This window comes from Watersipora subatra, chromosome 1, assembly GCF_963576615.1.
Source record: "Watersipora subatra chromosome 1, tzWatSuba1.1, whole genome shotgun sequence".
In the NCBI taxonomy this organism is placed as follows: domain Eukaryota; kingdom Metazoa; phylum Bryozoa; class Gymnolaemata; order Cheilostomatida; family Watersiporidae; genus Watersipora; species Watersipora subatra.
The window spans coordinates 13,870,012-13,892,880 of NC_088708.1; the positions used below are offsets into that span (position 1 = coordinate 13,870,012).

The 22,869-nt window shown below is 37.3% G+C and overlaps 1 protein-coding gene across 1 annotated transcript; it reads right to left on the reverse strand.

The window, feature by feature from the left end:
- Positions 1 to 730: 730 nt before the first annotated feature.
- Positions 731 to 22,554, reverse strand: LOC137402632 (putative leucine-rich repeat-containing protein DDB_G0290503). Its single transcript, XM_068089160.1, has 18 exons — positions 22,508 to 22,554; positions 22,076 to 22,283; positions 21,821 to 21,966; positions 20,245 to 20,311; positions 19,310 to 19,415; positions 19,036 to 19,162; positions 16,800 to 16,992; positions 12,332 to 16,686; positions 11,861 to 12,005; positions 11,003 to 11,042; positions 6,240 to 6,345; positions 6,006 to 6,161; positions 3,951 to 4,017; positions 3,362 to 3,403; positions 3,094 to 3,194; positions 2,127 to 2,225; positions 1,817 to 1,858; positions 731 to 1,001 (listed from the first exon to the last, which is right to left on the reverse strand). Exons 2-18 carry the CDS (start codon positions 22,272 to 22,274, stop codon positions 954 to 956), a joined length of 6,039 nt encoding a protein of 2,012 aa, XP_067945261.1. The 5' UTR covers positions 22,275 to 22,283; positions 22,508 to 22,554; the 3' UTR covers positions 731 to 953.
- Between the last annotated feature and the right edge of the window lie 315 nt (positions 22,555 to 22,869).

The window sequence follows — 22,869 nt, forward strand, 5'->3', positions numbered from 1 at the left end:
AAATTTTGACAATCCAAATGCATTAAGTTAAGTCTTGCTCATAACAACATAGACACCATGAGCTAAATACTGTGAATCAAGTTTGGTGACCAGTTAATACAAGCATTCCAACTACCTGAAGCCAAAATCTATGAACTTGACACAAAGATCTTTGTTTATGTGAGGCTCAGGTAATACCCTGGCTATAACCTCTGAACACAAAACTGCAACAATCACTCAGAAATGCAGTGACACACGAAATCGTAACCACAAAATAAGGTCTCAAAAGCCGCGATTTCCTGCAGTCGCCATACACTTGGCATCAATAACATTATCGCAACTATAAAGCAATGATTTAACTGTTACAGTACCGGTGATGAACTTTGCTTTCACATTGTTGCCTGGGAATCGCGTTCTCAACATCAAGAGAATAAAACTCTCTATATTGAGTTATCTATTACTTGTCCACTCAGCAAGATAATGGTAATATCATGGACCAGACACTACGCAGCCTACTGTAATCTATTTTGCAGGTTTTTTAATTGAACTTTCTAATCACTTCAACTAACCTATGTTTTCAGCAAATTTGGCAAACATGCAGTTGTCAAATGGCGGCACTGAAATCACTCGCTAGATTAGTACTTTATACATACAATTTACAGTGAGTCAAGTTCATTCTATTTATCTAACTATAAGAGTTGGGAAAACATGTCAGCTTACCTTACCAAACATTGCAACTGCACTGAACCAACACAATTCTATAAGAAATTTATTGAATGGTAATATGATACCCAAAGAGCAGCATAAATTCATAATTCTACGTATATATTACAGTACAGGAAACAATGATTACTACATTATTAAAATTGTAAAAAGACTCCTATGGTAAGAATATAATTAAATAAAATAAAAGCCTGTTAACTAAATAAAATGTTTGATAGAATTATAAAATATTCCCTCATGCTGCTGGTAAATTATCTCTTGGTAGCGGATAATGCTCCTTTCAACTTGGCTCTTAAACTCTAAAATATGAAGTATAAAAATCAGACACATAAAATATAATAATAATCTGAAGCTTCGAATAGATCTTCCAAATTCCATAGTAGTAGCTTTCACAAATTGTGAAAGCTATTACTATAGAATTTTGAAACAATTTAGCAATGCACTGGGGTTCATGCGAGTCGATATCAGGATCTTTTTAGAGACCAAGCCCATAGACATCTACATAGTTGACATGTTTGTTGCATATGCAGTTCCCAAGCTTTTCAGTACCAAATCAAGTGTCATTATCTTGTCGTAATATTTTCCATATTTTCTCAGTATGTGAAACCAACTGACTATTCAACGGTAAATAGGGCGAACTATTGAAAGCTATGAACAACCACCTCACCGCTGTTACATGAACAAGGGAGCATTGGGTCACAGAGAGAGCAGCGGTAAGTTAAGCAGGCAAAGCTAGGTGAACAGATACTTGAATTACCTAAAGCTCGGTATATTTTTGAACTTTCTTCTGCCATCATAGAGAAAAAAAAACAGAATGTGTCAACCGGTTGTTGATGCTCAAAGGAGCATCTAGTACACGCATATGCCACAAACTGAGTTGAGACTGAAACAACAATGGCTGAACTGGTAATCTTGAACATTTGATGACAAACGCTGGCTCCTTAGTGTACAGACATCAAAGAGCCAGCACACTCACACAATATGTGACAGAGTTAACTACATGTAGCTAGAGAGTTTTGTCTCTAATGCAATTCGGAATGGCCAGTCACTCCCCTATGCACTGAATCTCTGCAGATTCTTCTAAAATGTGTACACAAAATGTTACAGAACGAACCTTTCTCTTGCTGTCTTTTGGAGTGTTTGTTATATTAAAAGCCTACAAAAGAAAAAGTATTCCCTTACTACTCAAATTATAACTGACTACCAAAGCAAAAGAACATGATGATGAAAAAGCAGTAACCATGAAAAAAGGTGCTACTTTGTTTTCCTGACGCTAGATGAAATGTATGATTTTAACCTGTGAAATATATTAAATAATAAAAACATTGCGGAGTACGACTGTGACAATAAGCTTTTCCTTTCTATCAGGCGGAGCAAAGCTTTATAAGTGCAGAATAAGACCAAAAGCTGCAAGTGAGCCTCACCTCAGCAGGCCTGATCTGAATGGGTGCAGATGCATCTGAAGACTGAATGTTCTCCGTTGCGCTAAGCACTTTCTGAGACTGGTGAACAGGATCAGCAGTCTGAGAAAAATGCATCATTAAGTTAAACAACTTTTGAATAATCCTTCCATAATATGTATTACAATAACAAATATACACATGACAACCATAATTGATCCTTTGAACCCTGACGGACAGTATTTTGGCATTGCGTAGAGCGTATGAGAAACCCTTATTGCTGGTATACCAGCAATTGCTGTTTTCAAGTAATGGTGCAAACTAACAAATGAATTCTCACAAATACCATTTTAGACCGGAAATTGTACTTCCAATGTTTATAGTTTTTGGATATCTTTACCAACTTCATTATTATAACGATTTTAGTGGAACGACATTATGACAAGATTTGATACAACTCAGGTACTGGATGCCATAGATGATAGTAACGCGGATGAAGAATTACGTGATACTAACTATAACTTTGCTGATGATTTTGAATCAGAAAACGGTGATGAACATGTGCTTGATAGATATGATGATACTGCAAGTATTTTAAGGAATATCAAGAATTTCACAGAATTGTGGTGGCTTTAGCCAAAAGTCTTTCTATTCGGTGACATGCGGTGTGTTGTTCGACTTGTTTTCCAGTGTTTCACTAAACATCATTTGATTATGAGCAGATTTAAATGTTTAATAAATGTTTTAAAATGTCCTACCTTTTGGCAAATTGCCCAGTGTTGCTTTAAGATTGTTAACACCTTGACGAGGCCGGCCAGAGTTCAAAGGGCTAAGCAAATAGTCATTGTGCAATTAACACCAGTTCTACATTTAACACACGAAATATTCTACTCATGAGATTCTGGATAGAGAATTTACAAAACATAACCCTACAAGGTGATGCCATGCCATAAGAAGCAAACCACTATAGGCCGCTGAAATAGGTACACGCCTGCAATCTTACAATACTAGCTCTTTGCACCTTGGGTGGCATCTGAGTTGTAGCTTGAGCCCAGCCACGGATCAGCACAAGCTCCTTTGCCTTGTTTTCTTCTACAAAAGCGAGAGCCAGGATTAGAGAGATATTATGTTTCGAACAAGCAGGTGTAACAAATAGTAAGAATGAGCAAGCGCATAACAAGCCTAAGCCGAGGGAGGGAGAGAGGGAGGGGCCATGCAAACCCGTTAATGAGAAGCATAGAGAGCATAGCAAACCTTACTCATTTTTGAGAGAAACTGGCCAGCAGAGCGCCTCTTGGTTGCTGAGAATTATAACCATATTCGTTACAAACATATTGAGTCATATAATTTACATATTCAACAAACTTGTACCATTGTGGAGACTGAATGCTTCTCGACCTTCATACAAAGGCAGATAGTGAGCAATAATGCTTGCTTTGTTACTAGCTGCACGCGCATGACTTGTAGCAGCACAAAACTTAGGTCTAGAAAAATTTAAATGCTTTGATGGATTTTTTATTAGAATGCATACATCTGAAAAGGTTGCAAGCATACATCTGTTAGGTTGCAAGCATCTGAAAAGGCCAATGACTTAATTTGAAACAGTAAAAATCATAACCAAGGAAGGAGAGATAAACATAACCAATTAAATTGCCTTACATTGCAATTTACATTTAAATACACAGAAGAATTGAACTGGTGTACTGATCCTCACATAAATAAAAAATCCGCTCCTCATAGACTATAGAGTAACCAATCAACATTTTAGAATAAAACATTTATATAGAAGAAATTCAATAGTTACTCTATGGCTAACTAGGTAGCTAACTAAAACACTACAATACAAACCTTTTGGAGGTAAGGATTCCTTTGCCTCGCGGATTTCATCTGATTTTGCTTTAGACGGTGTGTAGGTCTAAAAAGCAATAACCAAACAAGTTGCAACTTGCTCAGGCAGCACACATTGGCACGGCTACAACAGCCAAACATTTAATGTATGAACATATAAATATAGATGCTATGGGTATTCGTATCCGATGCCAATAATCATAAGTGGAAAGACGTCTTAACTTGAGACACTCCCACTAGCAACCGCCGGAGTAATGCATAATCAGAGCGGAGACCTTGCTAAACAATTCTGACCTGTTACAAGTATTTTGTTATTTTTTCTAAAGTGGAGCTTCGATTCCTGATTTACTATCAACCAGTGGCATATTTGATTCCTGATTTACTATCAACCAGTGGCATATTTGATTCCTGATTTACTATCAACCAGTGGCATATTTGATTCCTGATTTACTATCAACCAGTGGCATATTTGATTCCTGATTTACTATCAACCAGTGGCATATTTGATTCCTGATTTACTATCAACCAGTGGCATATTTGATTCCTGATTTACTATCAATCAGTGGCATATTTGATTCCTGATTTACTATCAACCAGTGGCATATTTGATTCCTGATTTACTATCAACCAGTGGCATATTTGATTCCTGATTTACTATTAACCAGTGGCATATTTGATTCCTGATTTACTATCAACCAGTGGCATATTTGATTCCTGATTTACTATCAACCAGTGGCATATTTGATTCCTGATTTACTATCAACCAGTGGCATATTTGATTCCTGATTTACTATCAACCAGTGGCATATTTGATTCCTGATTTACTATCAACCAGTGGCATATTTGATTCCTGATTTACTATCAATCGGTGGCATATTTGATTCTTGATTTACTATTAATCAGTGGCATATTTGATTCCTGATTTACTATCAATCAGTGGCATATTTACTCAGCTTTTCACTAATCTATTATTCTATTATTATTATTATTCAACTTTAACATTTATTGCAATAATATGACTTGAGAAAAATAAACAAAAATTCTAAATACCGGCAGTTGAATTATTGTAATAATAGCAGTTTCATGTTTTCTCATTGTGCTTTGTGAAAGCTTGTTGCTAATTGGTACCCATAGCTTCTTCATGTAAAGCTTTATCTTGGTTCCCAACTGTCAAGATGTACGCAGTTTATAAAGTTTCTGTCAACAAACTGAATATTCAAACTTTATAAACATCAAAATTATCTTATGAACTTCATCTATGCGACAAAACTAAAGATTATAAGTAATTAATTCAACTTTTTACACACAAAATAAATTAATTAAGTTGTAGCAAACACATACATAGACGTTCTCAGTCAAAAAACGATCTTTTTAGTTGAAATTAACATTATTTGATAGAATTTTTGTATATTTTCCTATCTTATTTGTTTAATAACATTCTGTATTTCATGATTAACAATTTTTTATTGTTATCAATTTACTCACACATTCGGCATTTACTATTACTACTGTTACTAATGATTACTTCTACCTCTCATTCATTTACCTCTCGTAAACTCGTCAAGAATAAACAAACATGTAACCAATAATATCTCTATTTTTCTGCAACTACAACTGTTAGTCAACTTTTTAATTGACGCTGTCTATTACGAAATTGATGCTTCATTGATGCTAACTTGTCAGTTTCCTGCTATCACAGTCATCAGGCTGCGCAGATGCATAAAACTGACGCAAAATAAAGGAAATTATTTTTTTGTTTTAGAGCGTGACGATTGTGCAAATGAGAAAATAACTGTATTTTGTTAACAAACTCAATTTGTTAAATACAGCTTTGCTTATTCTATATGTATGCGTTCACGGTTGACCAGGTTCTGTGCATCTTACTAGGTTTTAGCATAACCAGAACTCAAAAGTTGAGATTTCTCCAGTTATAGCGTCAACAACAAACGTATCAAAATTATTATGCAAGTACAACAGACATTTTAGGACCGGGATAGAAATAAAAGACAAAATAGGAGCAACTAACGAGTGAACATGACAACATCACGCGGGTACCTGTGATTCGATCGGGTAGGCAGAGCGCATATGTGGCAGGTATTGGGTATTTCTTCTCTTCATTTCAGCAATTCTCGCATTAGCATCTTCTTCTTTTGCCGCAGCATCACCGAGAATACCGAAAGTAGCTTCAGCGAATGCACTTCCTTCTCTTGGCTAAATAGAGGTGTACAGTGAAAATTAATAAATCGATCAACAAATAGAAAAGGGAAACAAAGTGTTCAACTTTTTTACCTTTAGTGTAGACTCGATAAGAAGGTCGCCTTCATCGTCTCCAAGGATCTCAACACGAGTGGAGTCAGGTAGCTGTGACCTTCGCCTGTGAGATTCCACCTGCCCTCTAACAGCCATATGTAAATAGATTTTATAAAGGTACAAACACACTCGAGAGTTTCTGACTTGTTCAGCCTGATATAGGCAAGTCGACCATGGCCGAACCTTTCTACTTTGTGCTTCTAAGAAGCTTGCCAAATGTTTTACACACTAATTAGTTAATATTTGAAAAACCTCAGCAACAACACAACCACAAAATATGGATGCTAAAAATTACACTTTGAAACTGGACGTTGACTTTTGAACTCTAAACCTTTTACTTCTACATAGCCTTTCCGTGCTTATTTGGAGCATTGTGCAAAGCAAGGAGTAGTCCATAGTAATTTGGTTCATAGTCCATAGTATTTCACCGCAAGGTCCCAAATGTATGTAGGCATAATAGAGTGCTAATCAAAATGACTAAACCTGTTGTAAGAAGTGTTTAACCTGACCATCTTCAAGTCAAGTTGAGAACACCGGTTCATAAAAAGGTTTGGCTGTCTGTTAATATTGTAAGTGAGAATAGGATATGCACATCCAAAAAAATTATGTCCTTTCTCCACAAATCCTACCAAACATTGTTTCACAATAATGATCAGCCTGCTCTACATTCTTAAAGGTTGACTTGCAACAAAATTATCATTACAGTTATTTGATATCAAAAGATTCACCATGTCTTACTCTGTTGTAGGTGCAAAACATGTGGGAATGTGATTACAAGGTCTTAAAAGCTAAAAATCGAACAGTTAATCGCAGCCACACGAGACTGCCGTAGTTTGGATTCCCTTTCCAAAACGGCTCAAATGTGACGTAGCTGTGGTAGATGGTTTCTGTCTACAATTTCATGCAACCTTATTCGTCGAAATATTTTCACAAATATACTTCACGCATTCAATAAAACCATGTCTATTGTTCTTACGCGACTATTTTATTGTCTTTGTAATGCTGTCACTTTTAGCAGTGATATCTTATAACTTACCGTAAAAAACTCATTTAATTTTTTAACCTTACCTCGAAGGAGTACATATCATTGTCTGATAATCATGACGAGCCTGTTGGTCACCTGTGATAATCGAAAAGTGCTGCAAAAATTATTTGCGAATTATTGGGTCACATGATCAGATTACGACTTGCCGATTAGACCAAACCGAAAGAAAACTGTAAAGTAGCGAGCATCTATATTTGATACGGGGTCTTCGGTAAAACCCGAAGTGTTTGTCATAAACTAGTGCTACGATAAGTTTTATATTGAGCTTTTTATTGGCCTTTCAATTCCCGTGAGAACATCACGTGACAAAACAAGAACCAAACTGTAACAACTACGTCAACGAAATAAAGAGATTCCAATCTACGGCGGCTTTTCGTTTTTGAGCTTTTAAGAGCTTGTAATCACATTTCCACATATTTGGCACCTACAACACAACAGAGTAAGACATGGTGAATCTTTTGATACCAAATAACTGTAATGTGAATTTTATTGCAAGTCAACCTTTAAGCTTTACGGTCTCTTAATTAAAGCACAATAATTTTCATGCTGAGTTTAAACTGTCTATAGCGCCGGTAGTTTAACATATTTTGGCTTTTCCTTTTTGGTATTGTGAGTTCCTAGGGTGAGTTATGCTTCCTAGGGTGAGTTATGCTTCCTAGGGTGAGTTATGCTTCCTAGGGTGAGTTATGCTTCCTAGGGTGAGTTATGCTTCCTAGGGTGAGTTATGCTTCCTAGGGTGAGTTATGCTTCCTAGGGTGAGTTATGCTTCCTAGGGTGAGTTACGCTTCCTAGGGTGAGTTATGCTTCCTAGGGTGAGTTATGCTTCCTAGGGTGAGTTACGCTTCCTAGGGTGAGTTATGCTTCCTAGGGTGAGTTATGCTTCCTAGGGTGAGTTATGCTTCCTAGGGTGAGTTATGCTTCCTAGGGTGAGTTATGCTTCCTAGGGTGAGTTATGCTTCCTAGGGTGAGTTATGCTTCCTAGGGTGAGTTATGCTTCCTAGGGTGAGTTACGCTTCCTAGGGTGAGTTACGCTTCCTAGGGTGAGTTACGCTTCCTAGGGTGAGTTATGCTTCCTAGGGTGAGTTATGCTTCCTAGGGTGAGTTATGCTTCCTAGGGTGAGTTATGCTTCCTAGGGTGAGTTATGCTTCCTAGGGTGAGTTATGCTTCCTAGGGTGAGTTATGCTTCCTAGGGTGAGTTACGCTTCCTAGGGTGAGTTACGCTTCCTAGGGTGAGTTACGCTTCCTAGGGTGAGTTACGCTTCCTAGGGTGAGTTATGCTTCCTAGGGTGAGTTATGCTTCCTAGGGTGAGTTACGCTTCCTAGGGTGAGTTACGCTTCCTAGGGTGAGTTATGCTTCCTAGGGTGAGTTATGCTTCCTAGGGTGAGTTATGCTTCCTAGGGTGAGTTATGCTTCCTAGGGTGAGTTATGCTTCCTAGGGTGAGTTATGCTTCCTAGGGTGAGTTATGCTTCCTAGGGTAAGTTATGCTTCCTAGGGTGAGTTATGCTTCCTAGGGTGAGTTATGCTTCCTAGGGTGAGTTACGCTTCCTAGGGTGAGTTATGCTTCCTAGGGTGAGTTATGCTTCCTAGGGTGAGTTATGCTTCCTAGGGTAAGTTATGCTTCCTAGGGTGAGTTATGCTTCCTAGGGTGAGTTATGCTTCCTAGGGTGAGTTACGCTTCCTAGGGTGAGTTATGCTTCCTAGGGTGAGTTATGCTTCCTAGGGTGAGTTATGCTTCCTAGGGTGAGTTATGCTTCCTAGGGTAAGTTATGCTTCCTAGGGTGAGTTATGCTTCCTAGGGTGAGTTATGCTTCCTAGGGTGAGTTATGCTTCCTAGGGTGAGTTATGCTTCCTAGGGTGAGTTATGCTTCCTAGGGTGAGTTACGCTTCCTAGGGTGAGTTATGCTTCCTAGGGTGAGTTATGCTTCCTAGGGTGAGTTATGCTTCCTAGGGTAAGTTATGCTTCCTAGGGTGAGTTATGCTTCCTAGGGTGAGTTATGCTTCCTAGGGTGAGTTACGCTTCCTAGGGTGAGTTATGCTTCCTAGGGTGAGTTATGCTTCCTAGGGTGAGTTATGCTTCCTAGGGTGAGTTATGCTTCCTAGGGTAAGTTATGCTTCCTAGGGTGAGTTATGCTTCCTAGGGTGAGTTATGCTTCCTAGGGTGAGTTATGCTTCCTAGGGTGAGTTATGCTTCCTAGGGTAAGTTATGCTTCCTAGGGTGAGTTATGCTTCCTAGGGTGAGTTATGCTTCCTAGGGTGAGTTATGCTTCCTAGGGTGAGTTATGCTTCCTAGGGTGAGTTATGCTTCCTAGGGTGAGTTATGCTTCCTAGGGTGAGTTATGCTTCCTAGGGTGAGTTATGCTTCCTAGGGTGAGTTACGCTTCCTAGGGTGAGTTATGCTTCCTAGGGTGAGTTATGCTTCCTAGGGTGAGTTATGCTTCCTAGGGTGAGTTATGCTTCCTAGGGTGAGTTATGCTTCCTAGGGTGAGTTATGCTTCCTAGGGTGAGTTATGCTTCCTAGGGTGAGTTATGCTTCCTAGGGTAAGTTATGCTTCCTAGGGTGAGTTATGCTTCCTAGGGTGAGTTATGCTTCCTAGGGTGAGTTATGCTTCCTAGGGTGAGTTATGCTTCCTAGGGTGAGTTACGCTTCCTAGGGTGAGTTATGCTTCCTAGGGTAAGTTACGCTTCCTAGGGTGAGTTATGCTTCCTAGGGTGAGTTATGCTTCCTAGGGTGAGTTATGCTTCCTAGGGTGAGTTATGCTTCCTAGGGTGAGTTATGCTTCCTAGGGTGAGTTATGCTTCCTAGGGTGAGTTACGCTTCCTAGGGTGAGTTATGCTTCCTAGGGTGAGTTATGCTTCCTAGGGTGAGTTATGCTTCCTAGGGTAAGTTACGCTTCCTAGGGTGAGTTATGCTTCCTAGGGTAAGTTATGCTTCCTAGGGTGAGTTATGCTTCCTAGGGTGAGTTATGCTTCCTAGGGTGAGTTATGCTTCCTAGGGTGAGTTATGCTTCCTAGGGTGAGTTATGCTTCCTAGGGTGAGTTATGCTTCCTAGGGTGAGTTATGCTTCCTAGGGTGAGTTATGCTTCCTAGGGTGAGTTATGCTTCCTAGGGTGAGTTATGCTTCCTAGGGTGAGTTATGCTTCCTAGGGTAAGTTATGCTTCCTAGGGTGAGTTATGCTTCCTAGGGTGAGTTATGCTTCCTAGGGTGAGTTATGCTTCCTAGGGTGAGTTATGCTTCCTAGGGTGAGTTATGCTTCCTAGGGTGAGTTATGCTTCCTAGGGTGAGTTATGCTTCCTAGGGTGAGTTATGCTTCCTAGGGTAAGTTATGCTTCCTAGGGTGAGTTATGCTTCCTAGGGTAAGGCATCTTCAACTAAGTCAGCCAATTCTGTTTTTAGTTTCATTTCAACGCTGTTTCTCCATGGGAGAGGTCGTCAATAAAATCACTCATCACATAACTGTAAAATCTCTACATTTTACAAATCAATGTATCAATTTACATGCATTCATCTATCTCTGAAGAGGTCATTTAAGGTAAACTACATCCACCTACCATACCTCAGAGAAACGTTTGACAACTTATAAAATGAATCGAAAATGCACAAAACAAATAGACGTGTCAAAGCTAGCACCGGTTGCAATATTCTTATTACAAGATTTTGTTATAAAATATTATATTATATATTCAAATACTTACATAGCAGTAGACTCAAGATCCTCCATTGTTAATTTCGTTTCTACAAGCAGCAACATCATTACAGAAATAGTTGCATATCAATATCATCGGGTATCGCACTAACAAAGAAAAACTTGTTTTTTAAAGTTTAATAACTTTACCCGGCTGTAAACTATAAAGCCACTATTTAAAGGAGCTCGGAAATACGCAACAATTTCGTTATTCAGATGAAAAAGATCTCAACTGAATTGCATTAATGTTTGTGCCTTTTTACTCCAAACAGATAGTTCAGTTATTCGACTTAAAATCTTTACATGCATGTAGTTTCTGTAGCATTGAATACTACAGATATTGTGTATCAAATGCCTCAAGACATCTAAAGCATTGAAAATGAGCCTTTAAAATAAATCAGCCATAAAACTGAAGTTTAGCCCTGTTAGGTGACTAATGTTGAAATATGTAACCACACGGTCAGTAGAAACAGCAATAAACAACAACATACTAGCCACTATACTTCACTACATTCCCTGCTATTTCTTTAATTATCGAAAAGACAGTTTTGCAGCTCAATCAATACATGAATGTTGGAAATTTATGGGATAGATAGTAGGCTAACAATTAATGAGCATAGATATATATGACGTAAAAATGATAAAACGTTGTTTTGTTTACGAATTACCATGTTTTGACATTAAATTTAATATTGAACAACAACCCATGAAAGAGGCTGTGATCAAGAGTTATTACTGTGAAACAACTTTGACCAGCAAATCAGTGTCTTACCTTCTAACCACAATTCCTTTCAACTGCTTAATCTCAAGTTGGCAAATGATTTGACACGAATGAAAGCAAATATTTTACATGAAATAACTAGCATACCATCCATGACTGTAGGAACGCATGAGGCTTCAAACTTCCCCTTGTAGAATTCAAAGTCCCCCTTATACTTGGCGCACTGCGCTTTGCTCAATTTCAACTCATGCTTTAGTTCTTCTATGATTCTTTTCTTTTCCTTGTAACCAACCTAAAATAAAAACTTATTTACTAAATGCAAATTGTCTGTAAAACAGTTCTTGATGAAACTCAGTTTGCTGAAAAAGGTGATCAGCATTTAAATTAGTTTATTTATTTTATCATCACAGTCTGATGAGAGCATTAAATTCCCGTAGCTAAAAAAACAAAAAGGAATAATAGACTTACGCCTCTGCGCTTATTATGGCTTCTTTAATTTGTGGTGCATAATTATTTTAGCCATTCCACATTTAGTTGAAAAGTAAATATTTATTCAGTTGTAAATATACAGCAAGAGTAGTGTTTGATAATATATTTGTAGGGTGTTTAAAGACTTACTTTATAACGATCCAGAAACTCAGTTATTTCATTGAAAGTGGCAAGTTTCGTTTCTAGCATTTGGTTGTTTTGCGTTAAACTGTTAACTTGTTTTTCTAAATCTGCTGAAGCTGTCACCAGTGTCGACTTTTCATTTTCTAGCTTGTTTACAGAGACTTGGTGTTCCTTTACACTAGCGAGTAGCTGAGCTTCGGCAGTTTCCACGAGCCTCTTTTCATTCTCTAGCTGCTCTTTCAAATGCGATAGCTCTGCTGTCTGTATTGCGTGAGTTTGAAGCAACAGTTCCTGTTTTATGGCATCTTTCTCATTTTGGAGAATCTCGCAATTGTACTTGCTCTGTGCCAGTTCTTGGTCTAAAGTTGTAACTTTCTCAGTTTTCATACAAATCTCACTTCGCAGGTTGGAAATGCTTAGCTCGAGTTCTGCTATCGTTTCTATTTGGTCAGATACATGCATTGTAAGATCTTCAGACTTTTTTTTGTGATCTTCTAGCTCATCATACGCTTCACGGAGTGCAATGTTCAAAGAGCTTATTTCAGCGGTTAGGAGTTTATTTGCGTTCTCTGCCACACTCTTTGCCTGTGTTATGTTTTCTCTTTCCCTTTCTAATTTTTTCAGAGAACCACTAAGTGCTTGAACACTACTTTGCAAACTTTCAATTTCACACACTCCATGTTTTATTGATATGTCTTTTTCTTGACAGCATTCTTTCAAAGTTGCATTCTCATGTGAAAGCTTTTCTTCAGAAAAACGATGCAGGCACGTGATCTCATCAAGTTTTTGATTTAAAAGATCAAGTTGCTGCTTTAGATCTTGAATGTCCATCTCAAGCTTCATAATGGTCTCTTTGTTTGAAACTAGAGCTTTCTCCCTGTCCTGCAGCTTAGTTTTTGCCGAGCTATAGCTTTGTTGAAGTGACTCAATGAAATTAAATAAATGATTTAATGTATCATTGACACCATTGGCAGGACAAGTTTGATGATTATTTGGAAGATAATCTGTCGAAGAGAATTTAGTGTAAAAATTGTTTAATTGTTCTGTGAGATCCTTTTGCGCTATATTGCTGTCAATTAGCATTTGTGTGGTGCTTTCAAGTACTGAATGAAGACTGTCATGATGAACCTGCAAATTATGCAACTGAGTAGTAGATAATGAAAGACTAGACTGCAAGGTTTCATTTTGTGTACTTGTAGACTTCATGGTCACTTCTTGATCCAAGAGATGAATTCGTAATGCTTCCTCTTGAGCACATTTTTCTTGGAGAAGCTTTTGCAAATTATGGTTTTGCTCTGAGTATCTTTTATGGTCTGCCTCCATGGTTGCTTGCATTTCTTGAATCATGCAACGACTGGCACTGAGATCTGAACCAAGTTGGTTCAAACTAGACACTTTTTCATCAATAGAACCGAGTAAAGAGAGATTTTCAGTTTCTAAGTTTTTTACCTGCTGAGCAAAATGACTTTGAGTCAAATTGCTGTCAACTAACATCTTTGTAGTTGATCCAAGTACTGTCTCAACTAAGTTGTACCTTGACTGTAAATCCTTCAACTGATTCACTTGTAACCGAAGATCTGTTTGTACCTTCTCATGCTCAGTGCATTCAGCCTTCAAATGTGCATCTTTATCTGTGAGCTGAAGATGTAACGCTTTTTCATTAACACATTTTTCTTCAAGGGCAGCTTGTAAATTATGTCTCTCCGTGCTGTGCTGCTCATCACTCATCTCCTTAGCTGACTGTAGTTCTTGGAGCAATTTACGACAGGCACAAAGATCTGCATCAAGTTGTTTTACTTCAGAAACTTTTTGCGCTATAGAGCATTGTAAAATGAGATTTTGACTTCTAAGGTTCTTTTCTTCCTCAGCAATGTCACTTTGAGTCAACTTGCTATCAACTAACATCTTTGTAGTTGATTCAAGTTCTGCCTCAACCAAGTTGTACTTTGACTGCAAGTCCTTCAACTGGTTCGCTTGTAACCGAAGATCGGTTTGTACCCTCTCATGCTCAGTGTATTCAGCCTTCAAATGTGCATCTTTATCTGTAAGCTGAAGATGTAACGCTCTTTCATTAGCACACTTTTCTTCAAGGGCAACTTGTAAATTATGTCTCTCCGTGCTGTGCTGCTCATCACTCATCTCCTTAGCTGACTGTAGTTCTTGGAGCAATTTACGACAGGCACAAATATCTGCATCAAGTTGTTTTACTTCAGAAACCTTTTGCGCTATAGAGCATTGTAAAGTGAGATTTTGACTTTTAAGGTTCTTTTCTTCCTCAGCAATGTCACTTTGAGTCAACTGGTTGTCAACTAGCATCTTTGTAGTAGATCCAAGTACTGCCTCAAGCATGTCATACCTTGACTGTAAACTGCTCAACTGGTTGATACTCAACAAAAGATCTGATTGCACAGCCTCCAGATCTGCACATTTCGCTTGTAAATGATCATTGACTTCTGTGACCTGAAGCTGTAATGCTCTCTCATGAGCACATTTTTCATCAAGAACAGAGTGAAAACTTTGTCGCTCAGTGCAATGTTGCTCATCATCTTTCTCTTTAGCTGATCGCAGTTCTTGAAGCATTTTATGACTAGCACCAAGATCAGAAGTAAGTTGGTTTATTTCAGACATTTTCTTGTCTATAGTACATTGCAAAGAGAGATTTTGAGTTCCAAGATGTTGCACTTGTTGAGTAATAGCACTTTGTGTTGATTTGCTGTCAACCAACAGCTGGGTAGTACATTTTAGCTTTTCTTCAAGTATATCATAATCTGTTTGCAGATTACTCAACTTGTTGCGATGCAACAGAAGATCTGATTGCACATCCTTAAGCTCAGCACATTTAGTATCTAAACGAACATTGACATCTGCGAATTGAAGATGCAACGCACTTTCTTTAGCACAAGTTTCTTCCAAAGCAAGCTGCAAATTACGCCTTTCTGTACAATGTAGCTCATTGTCTGTCTTCATAGCTGCTTGCATCTCTTGGAGCACTTTATGACTGGCACTAAGATCTTGAGCGAGTTGGTTTATTTCAGACACTTTTTCATCTATAGAACAATGTAGAGTGAGATTTTGATTTTCAAGATGTTTTACTTGTTGAGTAGAGTCGTTCTGCTTTGAATCGCTGTCAAGTAACAGTTGCGTAGTGGATGCAAGTGCTTTCTCAAGCGTGTCATACTTTGTTTGCAAATTATCCAACTCTGTGCAATGTGACAGAAGGTCTACTTGTAAAGCTTTCCTCTCTGTACAATTAGCATTAAGAAGCGCTTCTTGATCTGCGAGTTGAACTTGTAATACGCTTTCTTCGTCAAACTTTTGTTTGAGAGCAATTTCTAAGTTTTGTATTTCTACAGAATGCTGCTTGCATTTTGACTCCAAATCTGATTGCAGCTTTTGAAGTACTTCCTGACTGCCATACATCTCCGAAGTAATTTGACCTATTTTAGAAATTTTTTCATCAACAGACTCGCGTAAAGCGAGGTTTGAACTTTCAAGGCTTGCTAATTGCTGAGCCATATCACTTTGCATTAAACTGCTGTCAACTAACATCTGTGTGGTAGAGTTAAAAACTGCCTCCAATGTATCATACCTAGATTGTAGATCACTCAATTGTTTGACACTTGACTGCAAATCTGATTTTAGAACATCATTCTCTGCGAATTTAGCCTCCAACAGTGCAGCTTGATCAGCGAGCTGTATTTGCAACGTGCCGTTTTTCTCCAAATTGATTTTTGCTTCCTTCAAATCCTCCATCAGCTTTTGTTGACAATTAGACGCATATATTTCCATTTCCAGCATTTTTTTGGAGGCTTCTGTTGATTCCTTTGCCAGATGTTCTTGCAGTGTTTTGCTGTTAGCCTTTTCATGTGATAACTGTTCGGACAAATCATCGTGCTGCTGATATAACCCACTGATTATTGCTTTTAATTCACCAACATTTTTCTGATAATGCTCAGCTGCTTCGTCCTTGTTTTGGCGCAAGATCTCAAGTTCACCAGTTAAACAATGACAAGATTGTTCAAGCGCGTCCCTTTCATCACAAAGTGAAGAGATTTTATTTTTGGCATCTAAATATTTCTGTGCTAAAACTTCAGCAGCACTCGACTTCTCTGTAATTGTAAGTGTTTGCATAACCGCTTTCTCTTTCAACCCTGAGCATTCAGCTTGTAGCCTTTCATTAGCCTGAAGCGTTGCCATATGTTCCAGGTTTAGTGACTCAAGTGTGGCCTGCATGTTTTGAGTTTCGATGTCGTGATCTTTTAACAAAGATGCCAGCTTCTCTTCTAGAGTATTCACGCGGTCTTGTGCAATGTTTAATAAAACTTCACCAAGATTCTCTTCGGTGTCAACATTTGGAGTACCTAAAAGACATAAAAATGTTTGTGGTAGCGAGGGTTTGCTCGAGAACAATAGGAATGCAAAGAATTCAATATTTAGTAGCGACCAAAATGTAGAGACCCTTGCATGTACCTACTAGGTTTAGAATGATGACTTGCGACAATTTGCTCCAAATACAGTACTTCATCTTCTCTTTTAGCAAGGGAAGCTCGTGCGTCTGCCAATTCCTCCTGCCCGCTAGAGAACCGAGCAGCCAAGCTTTCTAGTTCTTCCTTGTACTTGTCCGACTGTAAATTAGATTCCTCAAGCTGAGATCTGAGTACTGCAGTCTGCAAAGAGAACACACAACTCATAATGCATACTGTTGCTCGTAATTAAAACACGATAACCTTTAACTGTTTGGTTTATCCGAATGATATGGAAGTGAAGACTTTATGGAATAAGCTTTTGTTTGTTAGCTTAAACTATTGCAAGTTTGCTGTTAATGTTATAGACAATTGGTTATTATTATTGGCTGATTGGTTGTTTTATTATGCATCTGTTGATAATGTAACTAGTACCATCATTACAAACAATTCAGTTGGTAGAACGAACTAAATCATATTGACATCTTTGACAATACAGTGCACCCTCAGGATACGATTTTGATTCGTTCAAGGGTTGGCATCGTATGATGAAAAAAATCGTATGCGACGGTATAGAAACCATAACAATTACATGTATATAATGCAAACATCCCCTGACAAAAATCCTCAAAATTTTATATATAAGTACTGTACATATTAAAAATTAGTAACAAAATAGCATGTTAGCCTTGGTAACTATAGTTATCTACGGTAACTTTATTATATTTAGTGAATTTAGTGGTTCTAATCTGCTAGAGTCACATTATAAAGTACCGCAGTACATACCGTAGGGAGTCTTACCTTCAAGCCAGATGTACGTATAACATAAACTTAAGAATTATCTTCAACAATATGTTTAGCTTACTAAACACACACACACTTAAAGCTAAGTTTTAGTATGTATTTTTAATTATTTTACTGAATTTCAACTTTTTACCACTAAAATTTTATCACATCAGTTTTTGTCTTCGCTTCCACTATAACTTTTAGCGGACCTGTTTAAAACCTTTTTTTTAACCTAATTCAGCCAGAAAGCACTAACGATGCTGTTTTCGTAATGAAGTGGAATTTTGTTAGCAGGTATAGAGAAGTTGTCTGACCACTGACTGGTTTGAACGAATCGCAACTCCAACTTTGCTACTGGTTTTCAAAGGGAAAATATTACTGTTTTACAGATGAGAATTGCTGAACTGAGAGAAATCGGTCATCGTGTCCCTTTCAGGTGTTGTAAAAACACTTTTGTCGAACAGCATTTCGATGTCTTTATTATTTTGACCTATGTAATAAGTACACCAACTGCCAATTTGAACTCCGGCGAAAATGTTGTTAAATTCGTATGGTGAAATGAGATTCGTATGGTGAAATGAGATTCGTATGGTGGAAAAATTGTATACCAGGATGCGCTGTACAAGTGAAACGAAAAATTTAGCCTTATGCTATGAGCAACTGGCTCACCATATTAACATATAAACTACCAACTCCATCTTTTCTGAATATTGGAATGCTTGTAAATCTAATATTTGTCATAATTATGTTATATGTATTGGTACGTGAAGCAACATTCGCTAAGGCGTATATGTGTCATGATCACAGAAATCATGGCTAAGTCGGAATTATAAGATTCAGAGTTATCTAAACCAGCAGAAGGAAAAAATTCTCACAGTTAGTTTGCAAAAAAATTTTTGATTCTAGCTTAATTACAGATTTTATGGTCAAAAAACTGAATGCACGTTAACCATTAGTGCGAAAACATAGTTCCGAGAAAACTGGCATTACAGTTTGAGAAATGAAAACCAATACACAATTTTGTTTACATTTCAAAATGTCATAGCAACCAATATCAAGAAGTTGTGATATTTAATATTTAATTTAAATTTAAATCGGCAAAAAAGAAACGATTATATTTATTGGACGCCATTTTTCAGTACTTACTGTTTAGCACAGCAACGGTTTTAAGGTTTTTTTTTCGAGTGTTAAAGACTTCTATTGGCTAAACTGACTTCAGATTCAGAAAGATGACTCTTCGATTGGTCCAGATGCACATGTTACAAAAATCGTTACCAATATTATAAATTCAGTTAGTGCAACTTTAAAGTCGGATAACTCAACTTCGTGATTTGCGACTTAACCATGGTTTCTGTGACAGCGACCCATATATCTCTTCCAATTATAGCTTACATCAAACCTATCTATTGACATCCATCAATCATTCTCTTATGCCACATACAGATCCTGAAATAAACTCACCTGATCTTGAAGTTTTTGTATCTCTGATTCGTCACTATCAGTTACCTTGGCTAGTAAAGTCACCCGCTCCTGCATCTCAAGGTAATCAGCTACTTTGTCCTCCAATCCTTGATTATGCTTTGTGACGCTAAAACAGAAAAAAGCTCTTATACAAGATACCATTAAATAGAGGTACGAGCAAATGAATAGTAAAATGTTCTATCTACTTCATAATCATCAATTAATGAAGCTAATTTTATTAAAATGAGAGAATAAAGAGAATAAAGACAGTTACCGTTCTAGATCTTGCTCTAGAGCAGCATACGCATCCTGGGTGCAGTATGTCGAGAGGAGGCTTTGCAGTTCCATCAATTGGACTGTCAGCTTAGAGATTTCATCACCTGTGCCGCAATTAAATTAAAAGTTTTGAGAATAAAACATTTAGTAAATGATTTATACAAATGTTAAAACCAATAACTCATTTCCTATTTGAAAGTTGTGAAAAATATCAAGCTAGATTTGGCCAATGTGAATGCAGAGCAATGGGAAACAAGTTTTTAAAATCAACGTATACTGATAATTACTCATTAATATTTAAACAATATTGTGATGCATCTGATATGGTGATTTATACAAATAAGTGAAATGTAGTAATTCCAGCACAGACAAATAAACTAGATAAGGGTGTTACAGCACGCAAGTTTTGGTAGAGGAATACCAAAGAGATGTTTCACAAAACCCTGCAAGGCTGTAATAGAGACAAACGTAGATAAATTTCTGATATGTAGAAAAAACATAATCAAATGCAAAGCCACACAATACAAAACTTTGTTGTAAAGACCAACAAAGCTAGGCCGAGCTGAGCAAACTGCGTGGTGAATATCATATAATTATTGCTTTCTCCATGATCCTGAAATTGAAAATTTGAATAATACTTGGAAGTTGTATATTAGTCAATGAAACTGCATGTTCAGGGCTATTTCAATGGCTTCTTTAATAAAAATTGCATAATAAAGATGAATAATTTTTGGTCATGTTAAAAAGCAATCTCCAAGTTAACAGAATCAATCATAGATGCATACATGAAGAAAAAAAGACTACAAATGAATGCCAACAAGTACTGCAACTGCCAAGCAAAGACCAATTTGACTGAGCATTTAAAGCATTATCAATTCACAGCGATTAGATTGCTATAAGCTGTAATCTTTGTAATTAATTCTTAACACATACTCATCTCAGATGTCTCTTTTTCTTTATCTTCACGTAAATTGTCGCGTTCATCCTGCAAATTTAGTACCTGCAAGAATAACGAATCTGTAGGCATCTAATACCCGCCAAAACTTTTAACAGTTAATACGTAGAATTATTTGAAATAAAAAAAAACAAAATTTTTTAAATGTGATTCTAAATTCATTATATAATATGATTTTAAATTGATTTCCTGACCCTAAATGATGTTACACGTAACTACGTATGATTATGTAAGTGGCTAAGCATCAAAAGAGTGCATTTACATTTTTAAAGAATATCTTTTCTATGGATTTCAGGAAGCATTGCTGCATTCAAATAGAACCATTTTCTGTTACAAAGATTTTAAAACATTTACAGCCAGTGCTTGACATGAGTTTAGTAAAGCCGCTATTTGTACAAAAATGAGGTATTTATCTGTTCCGAGTTTGTTGTAGTAATGCGAGAAATGGATTATATTATAAAACATGTATCTGTAATTGGTATAAGGTGTAAGTGCAATACTATAACAGCTATTTAATTATAAGATTTGGTTCAAATGAACTATGAAATAAAATACTAAATTTGCGAAAGAGATACATGTAGTTTGGTCTGATGAAATTATTCAATGATTCATACCCTTCAAAGGAAATTAATGCTGCCTAGGTCGATACCCAGAGGGTAAGCAGCAAGTCCTACTTTGATAGTATGACATGCAAACATTGCATTCTACGTAGCTAACTATCAAATTTCTAAAGCTCTTCTTGCTTGAGCTCAGTCCTATTTATAAATCTGGGAGCCTAACATACCACGCGAAAGGGAAACAATCATATCAGTAATTTGCTGAATGCCCGGCGTTGCCCAGGCAATAAAAAAGTCTTTGGACAAGAAATCTATTTGTATTTAACATATAACAACATTTACCATTCTTACTTTTAAACTTCATTTCATGAGGAAAATGTTATGTGCAGGTCAAATGGATTGAGAGGAAATAAAAACCAATATAAAAGTGTTTAAACGTAAATGTGAGATAATTAGCTGGTAATAATTACAACGAAATAGCTAAATAAGTCCCTTTTGCTACGAATACAATAAAAGATGATTTGGTAATAATACAATTAATACAAGCTGAGAAAACAAAATCAAAATCCTGAATATGTTGAATTAATGATAACAATTCGAGCATAGAAGTGTGTGTATGAAAAAGGTTACTGTTCCAGCAGAAGCTATCCTTCCAAACTTGGAATACAACGATACTGGTACAAATGTAAGAATGAGATATCGGACTGCCTTTGTCTGGTACTTTGTCTGATCGAACGGAGAGAGAATGTACTCGAGATAATACAATTGTTTGCGTGAAAAGTATTAGCCTTCACCGATTTAGCAATTGAACCTTACGAAAAAACCGGAAATAGAAGTGTGATAGCACATTTGAAATTGAAACAGCACATTTAAAAATAAAACTTGAAATTCCAACATATATCGCTGCGTACTTAAAATAAACATCATCACAAATCAGAGGTGAGCTAAAATAAGAGCTGTTTGTCTTGGCAGGAAGGAACATAAGTAGTTCAAATACCTCAACTTGGAGCCGTCGAAGTTGAACAAAAACTGACTGCTTCTTTGAACTGGTAAATGGAGATTCTAGTAGCTGCGTCAACAGAGGAGAACTGGCGACTGCGGCTGATGCCATCCTGGCCATTTGGGGGTTAACTGCATCTGCATCTAAAAAAGATACAACTAATGCTTTCAACAGAATAAAATCATGCGCTTCAGAAAAGTTTCAGTGACGTAAGCAGGCTTCGAAAGATTTGTATGAAGCATGAAATAGTACTTGGTGGAGTGGTAACTTTGGTCGAACTGGGTGAGCTCTCTCTAGCCGGACTCGCTGGATCCAGACCCATGAGGGGCTCAGGCTTATTTTGCACAATCTTTAGAATGTCTTGCAATGCGAGCTGGTGCTCTGGTTGCAGCGATGTGCCTGCTTCAAGAATTGGGCTCCCATGCTCGAGTGAGCCGAGAAAAAGCAGCATAACTGCTGCCTGCAAAAAATATATATGCTTATTGGAGAAATTGGAGAGACCAAATATTCAGCTTGTAACAAGATAGCATTTGCACGCAAGCTTCTCATTTGACAAAAAGAAGTGCTCACTTTTATGTCAAAGAAAAGAGCGGCAGGCAGGGTTGGTATTATGAAGTAAAAGAAATACATCTTTAGTTTGCATTGAAACTAGTTCCTGGCTCACAAATAAGCGCATGAACTGACCTTGCAAAGCTCCTGTTCATCACCGTAATTCAAAATGGCGCCAACATTCAAACTGTATATTGAGCCGACACGAACTGCCCCTGAAACCATTCGGACAAATTTGTACTGTACAGAAGAGAAAACCAATTGATGTTACATAGCAACCTTCCACATTATATAAATGGGTAAAAAGCTCTAATGCAGAACCTTTGGCACAACGCAATAGTGGAAAACCAGGGTTGGAAAAAACCACGGTTTTTATGAAAAAACCAGGTTTTTTTGGTTTAAACCGGTTTTTATGGTTTAAACCGGTTTTCATGGTTTAAACCGGTTTTTATAATATTACCAAGGTTTTTGCAATTGTAAGTCTAATTAACATCACT

Excerpts from the sequence above, each read along its gene's own strand:
- LOC137402632 (XM_068089160.1), bottom strand. The coding sequence starts at position 22,274 with ATGCTGCTTTTTCTCGGCTCACTCGAGCATGGGAGCCCAATTCTTGAA. Across the intron at positions 16,687-16,799 it reads AAGTCATCATTCTAAACCTA|GTACTCCAAATGTTGACACC; the intron begins GTAGGTACATGC and ends TATGTCTTTTAG. Across the intron at positions 1,859-2,126 it reads TTCAGATCAGGCCTGCTGAG|GCTTTTAATATAACAAACAC; the intron begins GTGAGGCTCACT and ends TTTCTTTTGTAG.